At 41.6% G+C, this 14,549-nt stretch overlaps 1 protein-coding gene across 1 annotated transcript in view; it reads right to left on the bottom strand.

Annotated features, from left to right (window-relative positions):
• The window catches only part of LOC118782279 (thrombospondin type-1 domain-containing protein 4-like), a 40,728-nt gene extending 27,816 nt beyond the window's left edge, over positions 1-12,912 (bottom strand). The window contains exons 1-6 of the mRNA XM_036535588.1: positions 12,896-12,912; positions 9,449-9,518; positions 7,318-7,658; positions 6,361-6,748; positions 5,266-5,368; positions 2,852-2,988 (exon numbers count right to left, since the gene is read on the bottom strand). Of these exons, the coding sequence (XP_036391481.1) occupies positions 2,852-2,988; positions 5,266-5,368; positions 6,361-6,748; positions 7,318-7,658; positions 9,449-9,518; positions 12,896-12,912 (1,056 nt within the window). The remainder of the gene's footprint in view (positions 1-2,851; positions 2,989-5,265; positions 5,369-6,360; positions 6,749-7,317; positions 7,659-9,448; positions 9,519-12,895) is intronic.
• Between the last annotated feature and the right edge of the window lie 1,637 nt (positions 12,913-14,549).

Below are 14,549 nucleotides of genomic sequence, written 5' to 3'. Positions count from 1 at the left end.
GCGTGTGCATTTAGCAGAATACAATGTGTCATATTAATCATCCTCACACAACAGCTATTGAACAGGTGTCTAAAAAATACAGGAGTAAATTTGAGTATGCTGGGTGAATTGATCTCACATGTAAGTACTAACTCCACACTCCTTAGCATAGCATTATCTCTGCTCTTGTCCCCCTCTCCCTCTGTCTCTCTCTCTCTCTCTCTCTTTCATCTTAACTGTTATAACATGTGATTAGGGGCAGAGGTCAAAGGAAATGCATCTTCTTTACAGCACAGACAGCCAGCATGCAACCTTCAGTCAGGGTGAAAGGTGAGACGGGAAAGTGTTCAGTGTTGTGGAGAGGAGTGGTCTCCCATTACTGGTGTCAGGGAGGAGCAGCCATTGCAGCAGGTCACATCCTACCTTAAGCCCATGCAAAGCCACTCCACATTCAGGACCTACATGATGGTGGTAGCTTCTGATTATAGCCCAAATCAGTTTTACTCTCTTTTCCTAGTTTCCAGTTGTACTTCTGGGTTTTCTCACTGTTAATTTTGGCATGCCCAATCACTCCATTCAGAAAAAAAACTGATGATACCTAGACTTGCTCTATGAGAAAATCCAGGGAAAGTATTTGATTTGACATACTGAGGAGTGTGTAAGGGCCACTGACTTGGTGAGTACTTTGAATATGAAACAAAATACTTTTCCAAGGGGCTTATTGTTCAAACAAATAACATTTACATGACAAATCAAGGTTAAAATTGATGTTAACGTCCTATTTGACACATAAGTTAAATGATAATTGTGAGGTAAACTAGTCATTATCAACTCAGGCTGTATGTCTCTGTGCTCACTAAATCAGTGCTAAGGCAAAGTTTGAGGAGCAAAAGGTATTTTCTGGGGGTTGTGGGGTGGGGTGGGGGGGGGGGGTCAACCTTTAGGATTGCGTGGGGGTCAACCTACAAAGTCACTCAAGTTTAACACCAATAAACACAGAGGACAAGAACTAAAATTAAAATGTCAAAGAGATGAACTGAGAGGAAGAGGAGGCAGGCACACCGCCAAGATCACTAGATTGCTGTGGGAAACCTGACTTTTTCATTTTGTATATAGATTTAAACGGGTATGTGGTACATCTAACACAAATGTGGTAAACATATCACAAAGTACATAATCAAACATGTATTACTGTGTGCTGTAACAAATGCTGCACTTCTTCTGAACAAAGAGGTTTATGATTGCTTCCAGAACCACATCCTCATTCTCAAAGCTCCCTCCAAACTGGGAGCAGTGGCACTGGAACCCCTGCTGTCTCAGAGCCCGTAAACACAGCTATGAAATCAGGATGCTGACCAAGGTCCATTCTGTGGAAAACACAATTACATCACAGGAAATAAACGAGCCCTTTGAGGTCTCTGAGTGGTGAGGTACGGTAATTTTAAGAAAGTTCCTTAAAAGCGAGTGATTGTGATAAACACAGGCTTCGTTCTACATGAAATAACAAAGACAAAGCACGCTGCACATTGTGCCCTAACACCACACAGGAAAGTACACAATGCACTTCTGAGAGAAGCAAACATTTTGCTTTTACTTCAGGAAATCGGCATTCAGTCCAAGGAATGAGCAACAGATGTTTCTGTAGCCAATTGTCTATGCACTTTGGTCTTCCGGCATAATTTACGACAGCATCTCATTGCTACTGTGGGACATGCCCTGACCTGCACAAATCCCTGGTCTGGGATATAAATCCAATTGGCTTCCATGCTCTCTGCAGAATTCTGCACACCATTGCCAGCAACGGCAGGACAGCCTAGGCCTGGGAGTGCGGCTCAAGACTGACGGGGGGACTAGGAACATCACGATGGGCTCCAGAATGAAGGCTGTAATAGTCTCTGCAGGGAGCTGGTTCTTCCCTCCGGCCCCTCCTCTCAGTTGAAAGCCCCATGTGCCCTCCATTCATTTTGCCTCAGAATCTCACCCCAGACCTTTTACTGCAGCCTCAGAGTGGGGTTCCCATTGCCCCAGTCTCCATGAGACGGAGGGATTTTGGTGGGAAATGGCCGGAGTAATAATTCAAAATCTGACTGGTATTAAAGGTGGAAAATATGTGAGCTAAACATGAACTCTTATCTTGATTAAATCTTAATGTGATACAGAGTTACAGTTGTTTGCAAAAAAAAAAAAAAGGAAAACATATTCAATTGAATGGCAGGGAAAAAATAAGCACTTATCTTTATTATTTATGGTAAAATGATCACATGAAAACATATATACCATTTCACAATAATAACAATAATAATGATACTTTTAAATCTCTTAGCTATTTCAGCATCCATGGTATTCTGAATAATGCTATCAGGGGCAAGAGAGGAAAGGAAAGACATGGAAAGAGACAGGAAAGACAGGCTTTCTCCATTTGTCATCAACACTAGTTACCCCCAGGGTTACCCCACTAGGCACCCTTTGCTGTTGCCTCAATAACTCCTTTTACAATAGAATTAGTAACTGTTTTCTACTGACCTCTTCTGGTGGGAACTATAGCACAGCAACACTCAACAAAGTGTGTCTTTTGCATTGTAATCTCATTTAAAATCAGAATACAGTATATCCTGGGAGCTATTAGGTAAGCTTTACAAGCGTCTGTGGCATTCCCTGGAACACGATGTAAAGCAAACATCAATGTGCTTTCCAAACCAGTATAAAAAGCTGTATCTGTATTTATGGACTACTCACATTTTATAAGACAGTGATATATGATGACAATAAAGCAGACTTTGTGGAAACCAGGGTAAACGGTGGAGAGATGATACTTTCCTGGGGAGGATATTTTTCTGCGGAAGACACAAAAAAAGAGTAAACCAGGCCCTACCTGACATTTCCCCGCTACACAGATGGATGACTCGTTCTGACCGCAAGGTGTCCCATCAATGACCTTCTCAGACTGTTGCACGTAGAAACGGAAACCAATAGCCCGGCAGTTGAGCTGACAGCGCTGGTCACTCCGAGCTGTAAGAGCCAAGACGCTGTTACCGATTGTGACTGCTACCGATCCTGGACCACCTCCATCTACCTGCCCTCTGTGCGCAACATAATAATATTTCTTACAGTCACCACAAGGGTGCAGTATTGTATCTGGTCTCACATTAAACCTCAGGTGAGGTGATATGTTTCAATTCAGAAAGGTGGGAGATAAAAGATAAAATGCTCTACAGTGTAACTGAAGTGTAATTGTGTGCAGCATATATGTATCGTACGTGTGTATATGTGCATATTATAAATAAACAATTATTACAACTACATTATTACTAAGACATGTTAAAGAAATTTAAGAAATTTTCTAAATATTTTGGTGAGCTCAATAGATCACGTCCAGTCATCCAACTATATTTGTGAAAATCAGAGCCTGCCTATTAATGCATCACCATCAGTTTCCACAATGGTGGAGATCTGTAGTGTAAGTTATGTCATTTTCAGAATGACATCCCAAACCACATATGCTGGATCATGTATGTAGCCATGCATCTCACTGAATGAATCTCATGTTTGATGTGAAGGTCTTGATCTAACAGACAGAACACAGTAGAGATCTACAGAGAGAAAATAACGAGCACAGCTGAGCGGCTCCGTTTACACCTGCAGAGCACACAGAGGAAGCTCAGCTATCACTGTAAGGTAGCAGCTGTTAATTAGAGACAGCATTGTGGCAGTAGTGTGGTGAACTGGTAAGGAGTATGGCTCTTAACCAAAAGGCTGCTGGTTTGATTCCCCAACAGGACACTGCTGCTGTACCCTTGGACAAGGTACTTAACACATAATTGCCTCAGTAAATATCCAGCTGGATGTAATTGTAACCTGTGTAAGTCGCTCTGGATAAAAGCATCTGCTAAATGATAGTATTGTAATGTAATTTGTGTGTGTTTCAACTGCCATACAGTCTTAAGGAGGTCAACAGGCCCATGACTATGAAGAATTACAACACAGTGACAGGTGACAGCAGTGTTTTCAGTCAATTGAATCTTTGTGCTGTGGCCATGGGGTTTCCCTATCAACACATTACCCCCCCCCCCCCAACTGACTACCCCACAGGTTTCTCTAACTAGCCGTTCATACCTTCTCCAGATTGACCATATCGATTTGTGTTCTATATCCTGAATGGTCCTCCACACCCCAACAAAAGAATTACGCAATTATCTTTGAGCCCTTGGGATGTTTTGTCGAAGTGGAAAAAATACCAAAAATGTGAAATATTAAACTTTGCAGTACAGACAGAGAGAGAACAAATATCATGTTGTAGAAAAAGACTAAATCAAACACTAGCTTAACCACTAACATCACATCTGCCATGCTATAATTATGAGGTATTATGGCATGAACAACATTGGTTTTGAAGTATGGTTAGTTATGACTTGCGGTACGATGGGTTCTCCACAGACCAGATATTTGGGTCTTGATGCAGGGGTTAGGTTTGCCAAAGGACCCTAATGTCTCATAAATCCTGACAGAGGCAGAGTTAAGAGATACAACATACTTTCACACAAGCAGCTATGGCCTGTTAGATGCCAGTGTAGATCCCAGCATGGATCTTTTCCCAGTCTAGGAGACTCCCTCCAGCATGATTGGGCTGTTTGCTAGGAGGAGAGATGCTGGAGGAGGGCTGTCCCATCTCCCTGTGGTTCCTGGTGCTTTACTGGGGAACTCTCCCAATTACAGAAGATCAATGGCATTTCAAAGTCACAATGTGCATTCATTTGATTCGGTTTATAGTAAGGGCTCGGGTTACAGATGAGCAGCTGTTGAAGGCACAGCTCTGGCAACTGAATGTATTCATGTCTGAATCTGAATAGGTGGAGGGAGGAGCCCTTCCGTATAGCCGTCAAACTCTTTGACCTCATCTTACCTGCCAAAATCCAGTCATGCGTGCTCATTGCCTGACATATAAATCTGTGGGCTCCACCTCTTTGGCAACAGATAGAAAAATGTAAATATATTGTGTCAGATGAGAAGAGGTTCAGCTACAAATGTAGCTTTTACTGTTGTCTATAAAAAGCTTGTTCGAGGAGCGATGTTGTGTTGTGGGGTTGCTTAGATACCTGCTGCAGCTGAAGCTGAAAAGAACTTAGAATCAGCTCAACAGGGTCTGAAAATACCTCAATGCTTTAGAATCAGGTAATACATCCTCATGTCATGGCGTCATCACACAGTTCAGCTCCTAATTACAAAGCAGCAGAGAGGGATGATGGTCTTTACTTGATGGTAAGAGGAACATGGCGACCTGCATCTCACCTTCGTTGAAAGGCTCCCATTCATATAGTCGACCCATGAAGGGGATGCTGTTGTAGGAGGAGCACTGCACCTCTCTGATATGTCGGCTTGCTGGAGGACAAGACTGTACAAAATAAAACAGACACGTGTCAGACCTGTGGACCCTAATTTCTCAATTTTAGTCATAGAGGTATAAATTCTATTTATAAAATTAATGATGTGGCCAGTGTTTGTCCAATATAGTCAAAATTTGTTCTCCTCTACCTGTTGCTGTCTTACTTACCAAGTAATTCTGACTTATTATTAGTTGTAGTCAGATAAATTGCTCAGACAATTTAAGAAGGTCATTCATGAGTCATAATGTATGCAATTTTGTCCTCTGTACACCACCGTGGTCTTGTAATAAGAAAATCACAGCAATGTTGAAATTTACCATAATCCAAAAAAAAATAAATCTATTAAAAAAATATCAGTTCATTAGTTGCATTAATTATTACAATTTCTATTAACTAAAATATTTACAATACCTTTAAATCTTTAGGCAGTACTGTATTTGTTAACTACTTGAAATAAAGTGTGTTAAAGATAATTTACAGCCTGGCAAATATAATGCGTGGTACATGACAGTGACTGAGTGTGAGAGATGACCCTGGAAAGGATAACCTCTCTCATTTGAAAAGCACAGGGAGACCATGCAGGCTGGATTCTTCCCGGAGGACAATTCCTGTCTTTTACTACCACTGCCTGAGGAAGGCCATCTTCCCAAAATCTTCAAAGAAACCCGTTCAGCTATAAAAAAAGCCCCACTGCAAACAACTACCTCTCTTGAAAGAACATAAGTAATTTATTCCCAAATCTGACTGAAATGTGTACAACACTGCCACACATACCTAACCAAGGTCCATAAACCACTTTGATAAGATTATACCAATGCAGTCAGACTTAAAATCAAATTGTCTATGCAAATAAAAATGTGTCTTTAGAAATCCAACCTCAGTCAGTGAAAATGAATGAACAACAAATAAGTCCTGCACATCAAGAAAGTGATGTATTGAGAAAACTCAAACAAGCAGCGGGAAAAAAAAAAAAATCTGTGTAAAGTGCATTAGCTCTTACATTAGTGTTGCATATCTTGTACTGCTTCTGGGCTCCTCTACAGGAGGTGGGCTGGGTATTGGCAGCCCGGCCGTCTGGCTGCAGGTCTTGCTGGGTAGTGTATGCTGGACTGGACTGGTGCGGGAAGACCCTGGCTGGGCTGCTCCTTAGCTGCGACTCACGGTTCTGGTGACGGAGGCTGTAATAGCTGTACCGGGGGTTCTGCTGCCTATAGATGTTCCACTGACTCCTGTGCTGGGCTAGGGACTGAGAGCCTGGTGGTGCCTGCCTCTTTCGGCGGGGCTGAGAGACCCCCATCTCCAGGCCAGTGTCTGTTTTCAGTGGCACAATGTATGGCATCTTCCCATAGCCGTACATTCCTGGGGCAATGCGCTTGTCACCAGCCCCCCTGAACACAGGCACACAGTCTCATTAGAACAGGACGTGCCCATAAAATACATGCTGGGCGCTGTCATGACCATCAGGAAAAAAAGCTTGTTTGTGTTTTTTTTTTTGGCAACACTCTCATTTTGCTAAAAGTTCACTAAATATAACTGAGTGCTGGGGACAAAATCAATACTTTTTGGAAGACCATTAAAAATGACAAGGTATTTTATATTTTGCTGCTTTTATATTTTGCTGCTTACCTTTCAGCAATAACAGCCCAATTAATAAACTGTTAGCACTATTTATTGAACTCCCTTTATAACTTGCTCTCAGGAAGGAGATCATAAAGATACTGGGCAAAACAGAGACGCTCACTATTTCAAAACAAACAGCAACTTAAAAAGGAATCAAATAAATATTTAAATATTTATATACAGTCTTGGATGCAAATGACCTCTTTGCCTTTGACTTTGAGCAGAAGCCTATTTAAAAATCATGTGGAACTGACATAGTTTGGTGTGCTGTTGATGTCGGCTCTGTGGCCTCACACCGAGAAGAAAAGTAACTTCCCTGCAGGGAGACGAACAGTACCTGTGTGCAGTGGCTAAATATCCCCGTTGGCCTCTCAGCTCCCCGCTTTTGTGCATGCTGTTGGGGTGCTGCAGCTGTCCCATGTCACGGTGCAGAGGGACAGCGGGGCGCTGGGCGGACACCACGCGGCCAGGCTGCAGGGGGTGAGCGGGCAGGGCGGCAGCCCTGGAGGCGTACGCAGCCTGGGGGGTGTGAGCTGGCAGGCATGGTCTGGACTGCTCCTGCACCCCTCCGCCACAGGAGCGGGAGCAGCCTCCCCAGGGCCCCCAGGAACCCCAGGAACCCAGCACTCTGCCTTCTCCTTCTGTAGGGGCCTGCTGGGGCTCTGTCCCCTGAGGGACCTATGGAGACACATGATAATGTCTCTTAGTGCTACTACATAAACACACAAACTCTGATGAGGACCTTGGGAGACTGGTATTGTTAAGTGAAACACAAGAGTTGGCTGTATTCCCAACAGCTGACCACAATTACTGAGACAATGCTGAAGTCCAAATCTCACTAAAAAGGCTATATAACATATTTCAGGTACAAAATCACCCCAGAAGAAACTAAAATAATTTTAAAAGGTAATAAATCATCAATATGACATCTATAATTTCAGGTGAAATCCAATGAAGCTCAATCATTTTCAAGTTCTCCATACTTAAAGGAAAAAAAAATAGAACTGGCTGAGATGCATGCTGTGGGAAATGACAAGCTGGTTTGAGCTGTGGGCAGACAGCAGTCAATGAGACACATACATACATATATATGTATGAGTTAGTATTAGGGTATATTATATGTAACCCTAAATATTTATATATAATAATAGCTATGAATTGGGAGATAGCAATTTGACAAGTGTACCTCATGTAATGACATCACAGAACAAAGGAATTGCAGAATTTTCCAATACAGAGCTGTCTCTACGATATGGTGGAAATGTCACATTATGTAGGATATTGTATCATTTGCCTTAATTAATTTGCGGTAACTGGTTACATTTAACCAGCATACTGGGTACCTTCTCTGAAGTTCCCAACACTCAGGAGCGACACTGAGCTCTCTTACTAGGGAGCCATTTCCTAGGTTGAGCTAACCAAATCACTGTCTGAGCAGCTGTGGGGGAAATGCATATCTTGGAAAAGAGTTTTGTTTGCATTAGTCCAACCTTCTCCAAATGACAGTAATGATGAAGAAGAAATCAGATAAGAGCTTTTACAGTACTGTAAAATGGTATATGAGAGAGCTTAAGCTTCAGCTGATGCTCAGATTTTCTCCCCTTCTCTGGCCCGGATACCTAGCTATTCCCAGTGTCCTCCCACGCGTCACCCCACGGCAGTCTCTGTAACTGTACTCCACTGTCATGCACAGGGTCAGGTGTGGGTCACACAGCCTGACTGGGGGAGCTTCCACAGCGGACAAACAGTGAGTGACCAGATGGTATGGAGTTCCCAGGGAGGCCCCCAGATTGGCCAGCTCTGAATCTCCCACAGTATTCCTGCTCTCTCTCTCTCTCTCTCTCTCTCTCTCTGTGTCTATTCATCACTCTGAGGGCTAAGGGAGGGGAGGGACAGTGTGACAGATGGAATCACCTTCATCTGTACCCCTCTTCTCTTCAAAAGCACAATCCCCAATGCCCTTTCACCGCCAGTGTCCCTGAGGGGTGACCACATTTATGCTTTCCTCAGCCTTCCTGAGAACATTATTTTGCAGATACAAAAGAATACTTATCTACGCACAGTAAGTTCATTGAAAATTCATTTTATACGGCTTTGTTCAATTAATTGAGGGTTTCACTGAAACATGTTTTCCTATAATAGTTTACATATCTAGCGAATTTCATGCCAACATAAACACCACGCCAAAGCAAATTACTCTGCAGACTCTGTAAACATTTCTCTGAAGTTCAAATGAGCCAAATCCTCAACGAATTGGCTTTGCTCAGATTTGCTTAGAAGACATGTTCATAACCCTATAAACTTCCTTATAGAGCAAGACCTCATGTGCACCACATCCTCACTGCCAGGCATACCAAGGAGAAATGTGGCCTCAGACACAAACCAAATTCTTCTTAAAATGGCTTTGGTGCTACTGTCACCAAGATTGAAAGAGAAACCATAGGGTCAATACTGTTAACCCCCCTCACCTTCCTGTTCTCTGTAGTGGGTTGGCAGTCCAGTAGGTTTAGCCTGAGCAACAGCAAGACCAGGGAAACTCTGCATGGAACAAACAATATTCATCAATTCATTATAAGAGATAATACAGTGTCTTGGTAATTTTACCTAACTAATTCTTGCATCACATATTAGATGAATTTAACAGCAAACACAGCTGAAAGAAAGAGTTCACCCGCAAACATGGACTGCAACCATATATGTAATTTTTTGTATGTGTTGGTTGACACCATTTGAATGAATGTAATTCTGCCCCACATATAAACAATTTTTTAGGAATGGAGACATTGGACATATAAGCCAGGGCAAAGCATCTTCCATGCCTTTTAAAGAAACTTACACCATTGGCTGTGGCAGCACTTACATGTATGTATATGTACATAACATAGGAGGCAATCAAGCAAAACACATTTCTAAATTAAAAGTTTTTCTTGCAATGAGTGAAAGATGTTGTCTTACCTCAGTATGTGTGCAGAATGTCCTATCATAGCTGGCAGACTATTCATGGAGAAACTTCCTGAGTAATGCATAGAAACCATTATTAATCAAATCTTAACACATCCGTTACACATTGTAACAGCATTGATTCACAGGGACAAGGCAGTTACAGCTATAGATTCATCAAGAAAGGGCAGGTGTCTTAGGGCCACAAGAGCATGGATGCAGTGGTTCACAATGAAGGTTAAAAAACCTCACACCTGAAAATGAACAGTAACATACCCACATTGTAACCTCTTTTTCTATTTGTCAGGTAAATAAATTAAATAGAAGATGTGATATTTTATAGACATAAGACATTGCAGATTACAAACCATGTATTATCTGCAAAACTTCAATGGGTTAACTTCAATCAACCATATTGATCAATGGACCCCCACTGGGTGCTTTCACTGCCAGTGGGCATATGTGACTTGTGCATAGGTGTCTTCATTGCTGCCTTTTTATTGTTCTCATTAGTCCTTATACAAAGGCTTCACTCATGAGGAAAACAACCTAGCTTTGTCCACTTGACCTGATACTATGACTTCTGACCTCCTAATTCTGGTGATGTCCCACCCATTGAAATAGTAGTCCACATTCAGGCATTGGATGTGAGGCACTATTCCATGTGTATGTTTACTATCTTCTAGAGCTGCATTCTCTCAGAATTAAATAAATGTGTACAACACAAAAACATCTGTGTAACCAAGACAGAAAGCCACTTCTACAGTCAAAAGGAGATACACAGAAAAATGTTACTGAAGTCTTGCCTTTACACAAATAGCACAAAGGTTTACGATTTAATACACCTTATCTTCTTACCAAAGAATATGTCATTACAAGATGTACAAACAAGATACAGAACAGAATTCCATGCATTTGCCCCGAAGCATGCTGGGAGAATGTAGGGCTGCAAAGACGTATAAATGTGGGGAAAGCCAGAAGGGGAACTGATTGGCAAGAGGTGTAAGGTATAATGACTTATAGTAAGATGTGTGCAATTCTTGGTGAATAGATACATTCACAAATTTGTGTATGTACAGTACGTTGACAATGCATGTCTGGAACGCAATGTTTTGTAATGCAGCTGCTCATGGCAATGTTGAAAAGATTTCCAGGGCTGAGGGAGAAACGTTTGCAGGCTGTGTAATGCAAGACATATATGAATGCAAAAAGAAAACTCCATGAATAAATAAACAAATAAAACAAGCAATCAAGTTCCATTAGAAGCAAAGCAACTGTCTCTCACATTGGAAATCGATTTTATGACTGAAGTCCATATTTTTTGTTATAAACTCTGGCCTGGGAGGTAGGATATTAGTACAAGCACTGCTAACACTACCACCAGTACACCAACAAGGCCACTTTCACAATCTCCACGTTTATCTTGAAATTCATTTCAGTATCCCGTGCTGGCTGTTTCGTTGAAAAATGAATTTGTATTTATTGGCCGACTTGACAGTCTGGAAAATGGCAGCCTGTATTCAGTTCATCCTCTATAATCACTGCTACTGCCAGCATCCAGAACCCACGGCACCTCTGCTGTTAAATTTATCATTGTAATGATTAACATACAGTACGTAAATATGGGCTTGTGTAACGACAACCGAAAAACTCGCTGTGAGGATAAGCGACAAGAGGAATTCCACAGAAACGCACAAACGAGCTGGTGCAGTTTCGTGGTATTGTTATATTTGAATATGGAGAAGCGCATCAGAATGAAAGAGACACATGATAATTGATTGCCAAAAAAATTACGTCCATCCCTTGAGTATACAAGCATCGCAGACCAAAGAGACAGACATATCCATTGCCTAAACATGAGAGTCGTGGTTGAGTGCATGCTTTTCTTTTTTCTTTTTTGTTAAGTGCTGCTTAACACTTGAAATAGTGCATTTAAAAGGATAGCAATCAGTGACAGCAAAAGTCACAGCGGACGAGCAAATGAGTCCACTTATTTCACTTATGCAAACTTATAACACCCAAAATAAACCCATATTTGTGACATTTAAAATAAAATCACTAAGCATATAATAATAATAGACTAATCTATTATTATTATTATTATTATTATTATTATTATTTACTAGTAGTAGTTGCGGTAATAATATTGGTAGTAACAGCAATAGTTGAAGTCTCAAACCATTTTTAGCTGTTCAGGCATAATCATTGGCACTGCTATTTCACACTGAAAACAAAAAAAATTTATTAAAAAGGTAAATGTGAAAAGATAGTTCAGGCGAGTTTACAATACTACCTTTAAGGGTTGAGTGAGTGTGCGCTGCTGTGGTCGCAAACCTGATGTCTTCTACTTCAACCGAGTTGCAAAGTGGTGACTTGAAGTGTAAAGTAACGTGCAGGACTTAATTTCCTTATTAATCCAACTGAAACCAAGAAGTCTAGGCGTTTAAAATAAATGCAGGCAACGCACAATTTAACAACTATAGTTATTTTCCAAAATTCCAAAGTGAGTATGGGTAAAGGTTCTTGTAAGGTACTCCTTCCACTTGCGGTCCTCTCGGTCCCCCGCATTCTGGATAGTACTTTCTTGAGCGCCTCAAAGCCATGGGAGCGGTTGAGAGAAAAATAACTTGCTGCGCCCCCTGTCGCTGCTTTCGTTGTTCAAAATTTATCTTCTGGAGACTGTGTGAAGGTCAGGGTTTCGAATTTCTCAACAAAAGATCTGAGGCTGACTCAAGCACATCGATGTGTTTATCATGTATTGTCATCTGGGATGTAAACATTAGCCATATGCCTGATCCCACTGCCTACGTTAACACAAATATTCGGGGACAACTAAAATAGAGTATCGCAGATTAATGACGCACAGATAGCGCTTCCGCAAAAAAATGCAATTGCCCGATCAGGGCATCGCCGTTGTTTACGTCGTATGTCATGCTTCCTGAGACTTCATAATGAATGGGAACTGCATTCCTTACCCTTTGCTTGGCGACATTCGGTTTTAGAGGGCATTGTACTTTGGCATTCACATTGTGAGCCCCTGATACGACTTTACGACCTAGTGTTCCCAATACGTTCCATACAGCAGTATGTCCCATAGGCAGTCACCACCCGTGCCCTGACATACCGCATGGCAGGTCTCTATGACAACAAAAGAAACACACATCAAAGCTGCAGTCAGTTAATCATGTTTGGTCACTGTCTTTAAAATGGCCCATGCCATATCAGCAATCCCATTTTGGTGGCAGACACATTCATAACTCCTTAGGTAGTGGAGCATGCCATACTTTCATTATAACCAATGCACCAGCATTTGCACCAACATCTGGTCACAAATAACTGAGGTTAAGGGTGTAGGAACTCAACATGAGCTGAATGATCAATGGCTTCAGGAGAAAGAATGATGCAATAGCCTCAGTGTAGCAGCTTCATCATGATGGTCATTGTGGTTTAGGCAGGGTTTTCAAAAGCGGTATTTTTAATTACATTGAGTTAGCCACATGGGTTTATTTATGGTACTCACTTCAAAGAGTTTGTTAGTGTGTTTTCTAAAGAGCAGTTCTTCATGTCAGCGAAGAGGAAATAAGTTTGCTTGCATTGCCAAACATGCTTGCATTTGTTTAAAAAATCTAATGGAATACTAATTTTATGATATATCATGCAAACGTCTTGTAGAGGTATTGTTCCGCAAATGTTTTCAATGGCCACAGAACCTTGAATACAGGGCTGAACAGTCTGTAGAGCTTTCACAATGGTGAAAAGCTCTGTAAATGGTCCAATCAGAACTCCAGCAGGAGCAGAGCCTCGCTGGGCACCGGGCTGAGCTCGCGGTGCTGTTTTCCACTCTCCGAGAGCGATGTGTCACTTGAATGTCTCGCTCTATTAGTAAAAGAAAAACTCCCGCTCCATTAAGTAAAAGAAAAGGTTTGTGAAGGGCCATGGTGCTTTGTTGTCCTTGGCTTGTGGAAGTGCCTAATTTGACTTGATAAATGAAGTGTATGCTTGGTTGAGCAGGCATCAATCGGCTTGTTCTATTTGCCTGCACAGGGTCTGCAGTGCGACATTACAATTGCAGAATTAAAAACTATTACCCTGGTAGTGCAGGCAACATATAGTCTTAAACTGGAGCTGAGCTACAAGTCTCCATGCAATTAGACTGTTATTTTCCTCACAGGGCCAACAATGGTTTTGGCAATGAAATTTGCTATTTAACTCTTATATTGCCAAACATAGGACATGGATGACTGAACCCAATTAGAAAGTCCTAATGAATTAGAGTTCCGGATAGCCTATTCAAGCCATACAACAAAAATTTGTGAAGTGTTACTGGAGTAGCCTTTCATTGGACACAGATGTGAAACCATAAGCACTGGCCTTTATAGTGAGCAATAAACAATGCACAAAGTCCAATGCACGGGAATGAAGTAAAATAAATGAAATTAATACTTTTGCCTTTGTTGTTTGTAAAAATTGCACTGAGACCAACAGAATGCCATGTCCCCATTGATTTAGTAGTTTTAATCTCCCGCACTGGCATCACTGACATAATGGCATGGCAGACACATTGTCATTGCTTTTCACCTGTGGTGGGCAGAGTATGCCACATTAGGACTGAATATACTCGCTCTAAAC

The sequence above is a fragment of the Megalops cyprinoides genome, chromosome 8 (assembly GCF_013368585.1).
Source record: "Megalops cyprinoides isolate fMegCyp1 chromosome 8, fMegCyp1.pri, whole genome shotgun sequence".
Taxonomy (NCBI): Eukaryota; Metazoa; Chordata; class Actinopteri; order Elopiformes; family Megalopidae; genus Megalops; species Megalops cyprinoides.
Note: the sequence above shows the minus strand (reverse complement) of the source record. Positions and strands in the feature narration are given on the sequence as shown.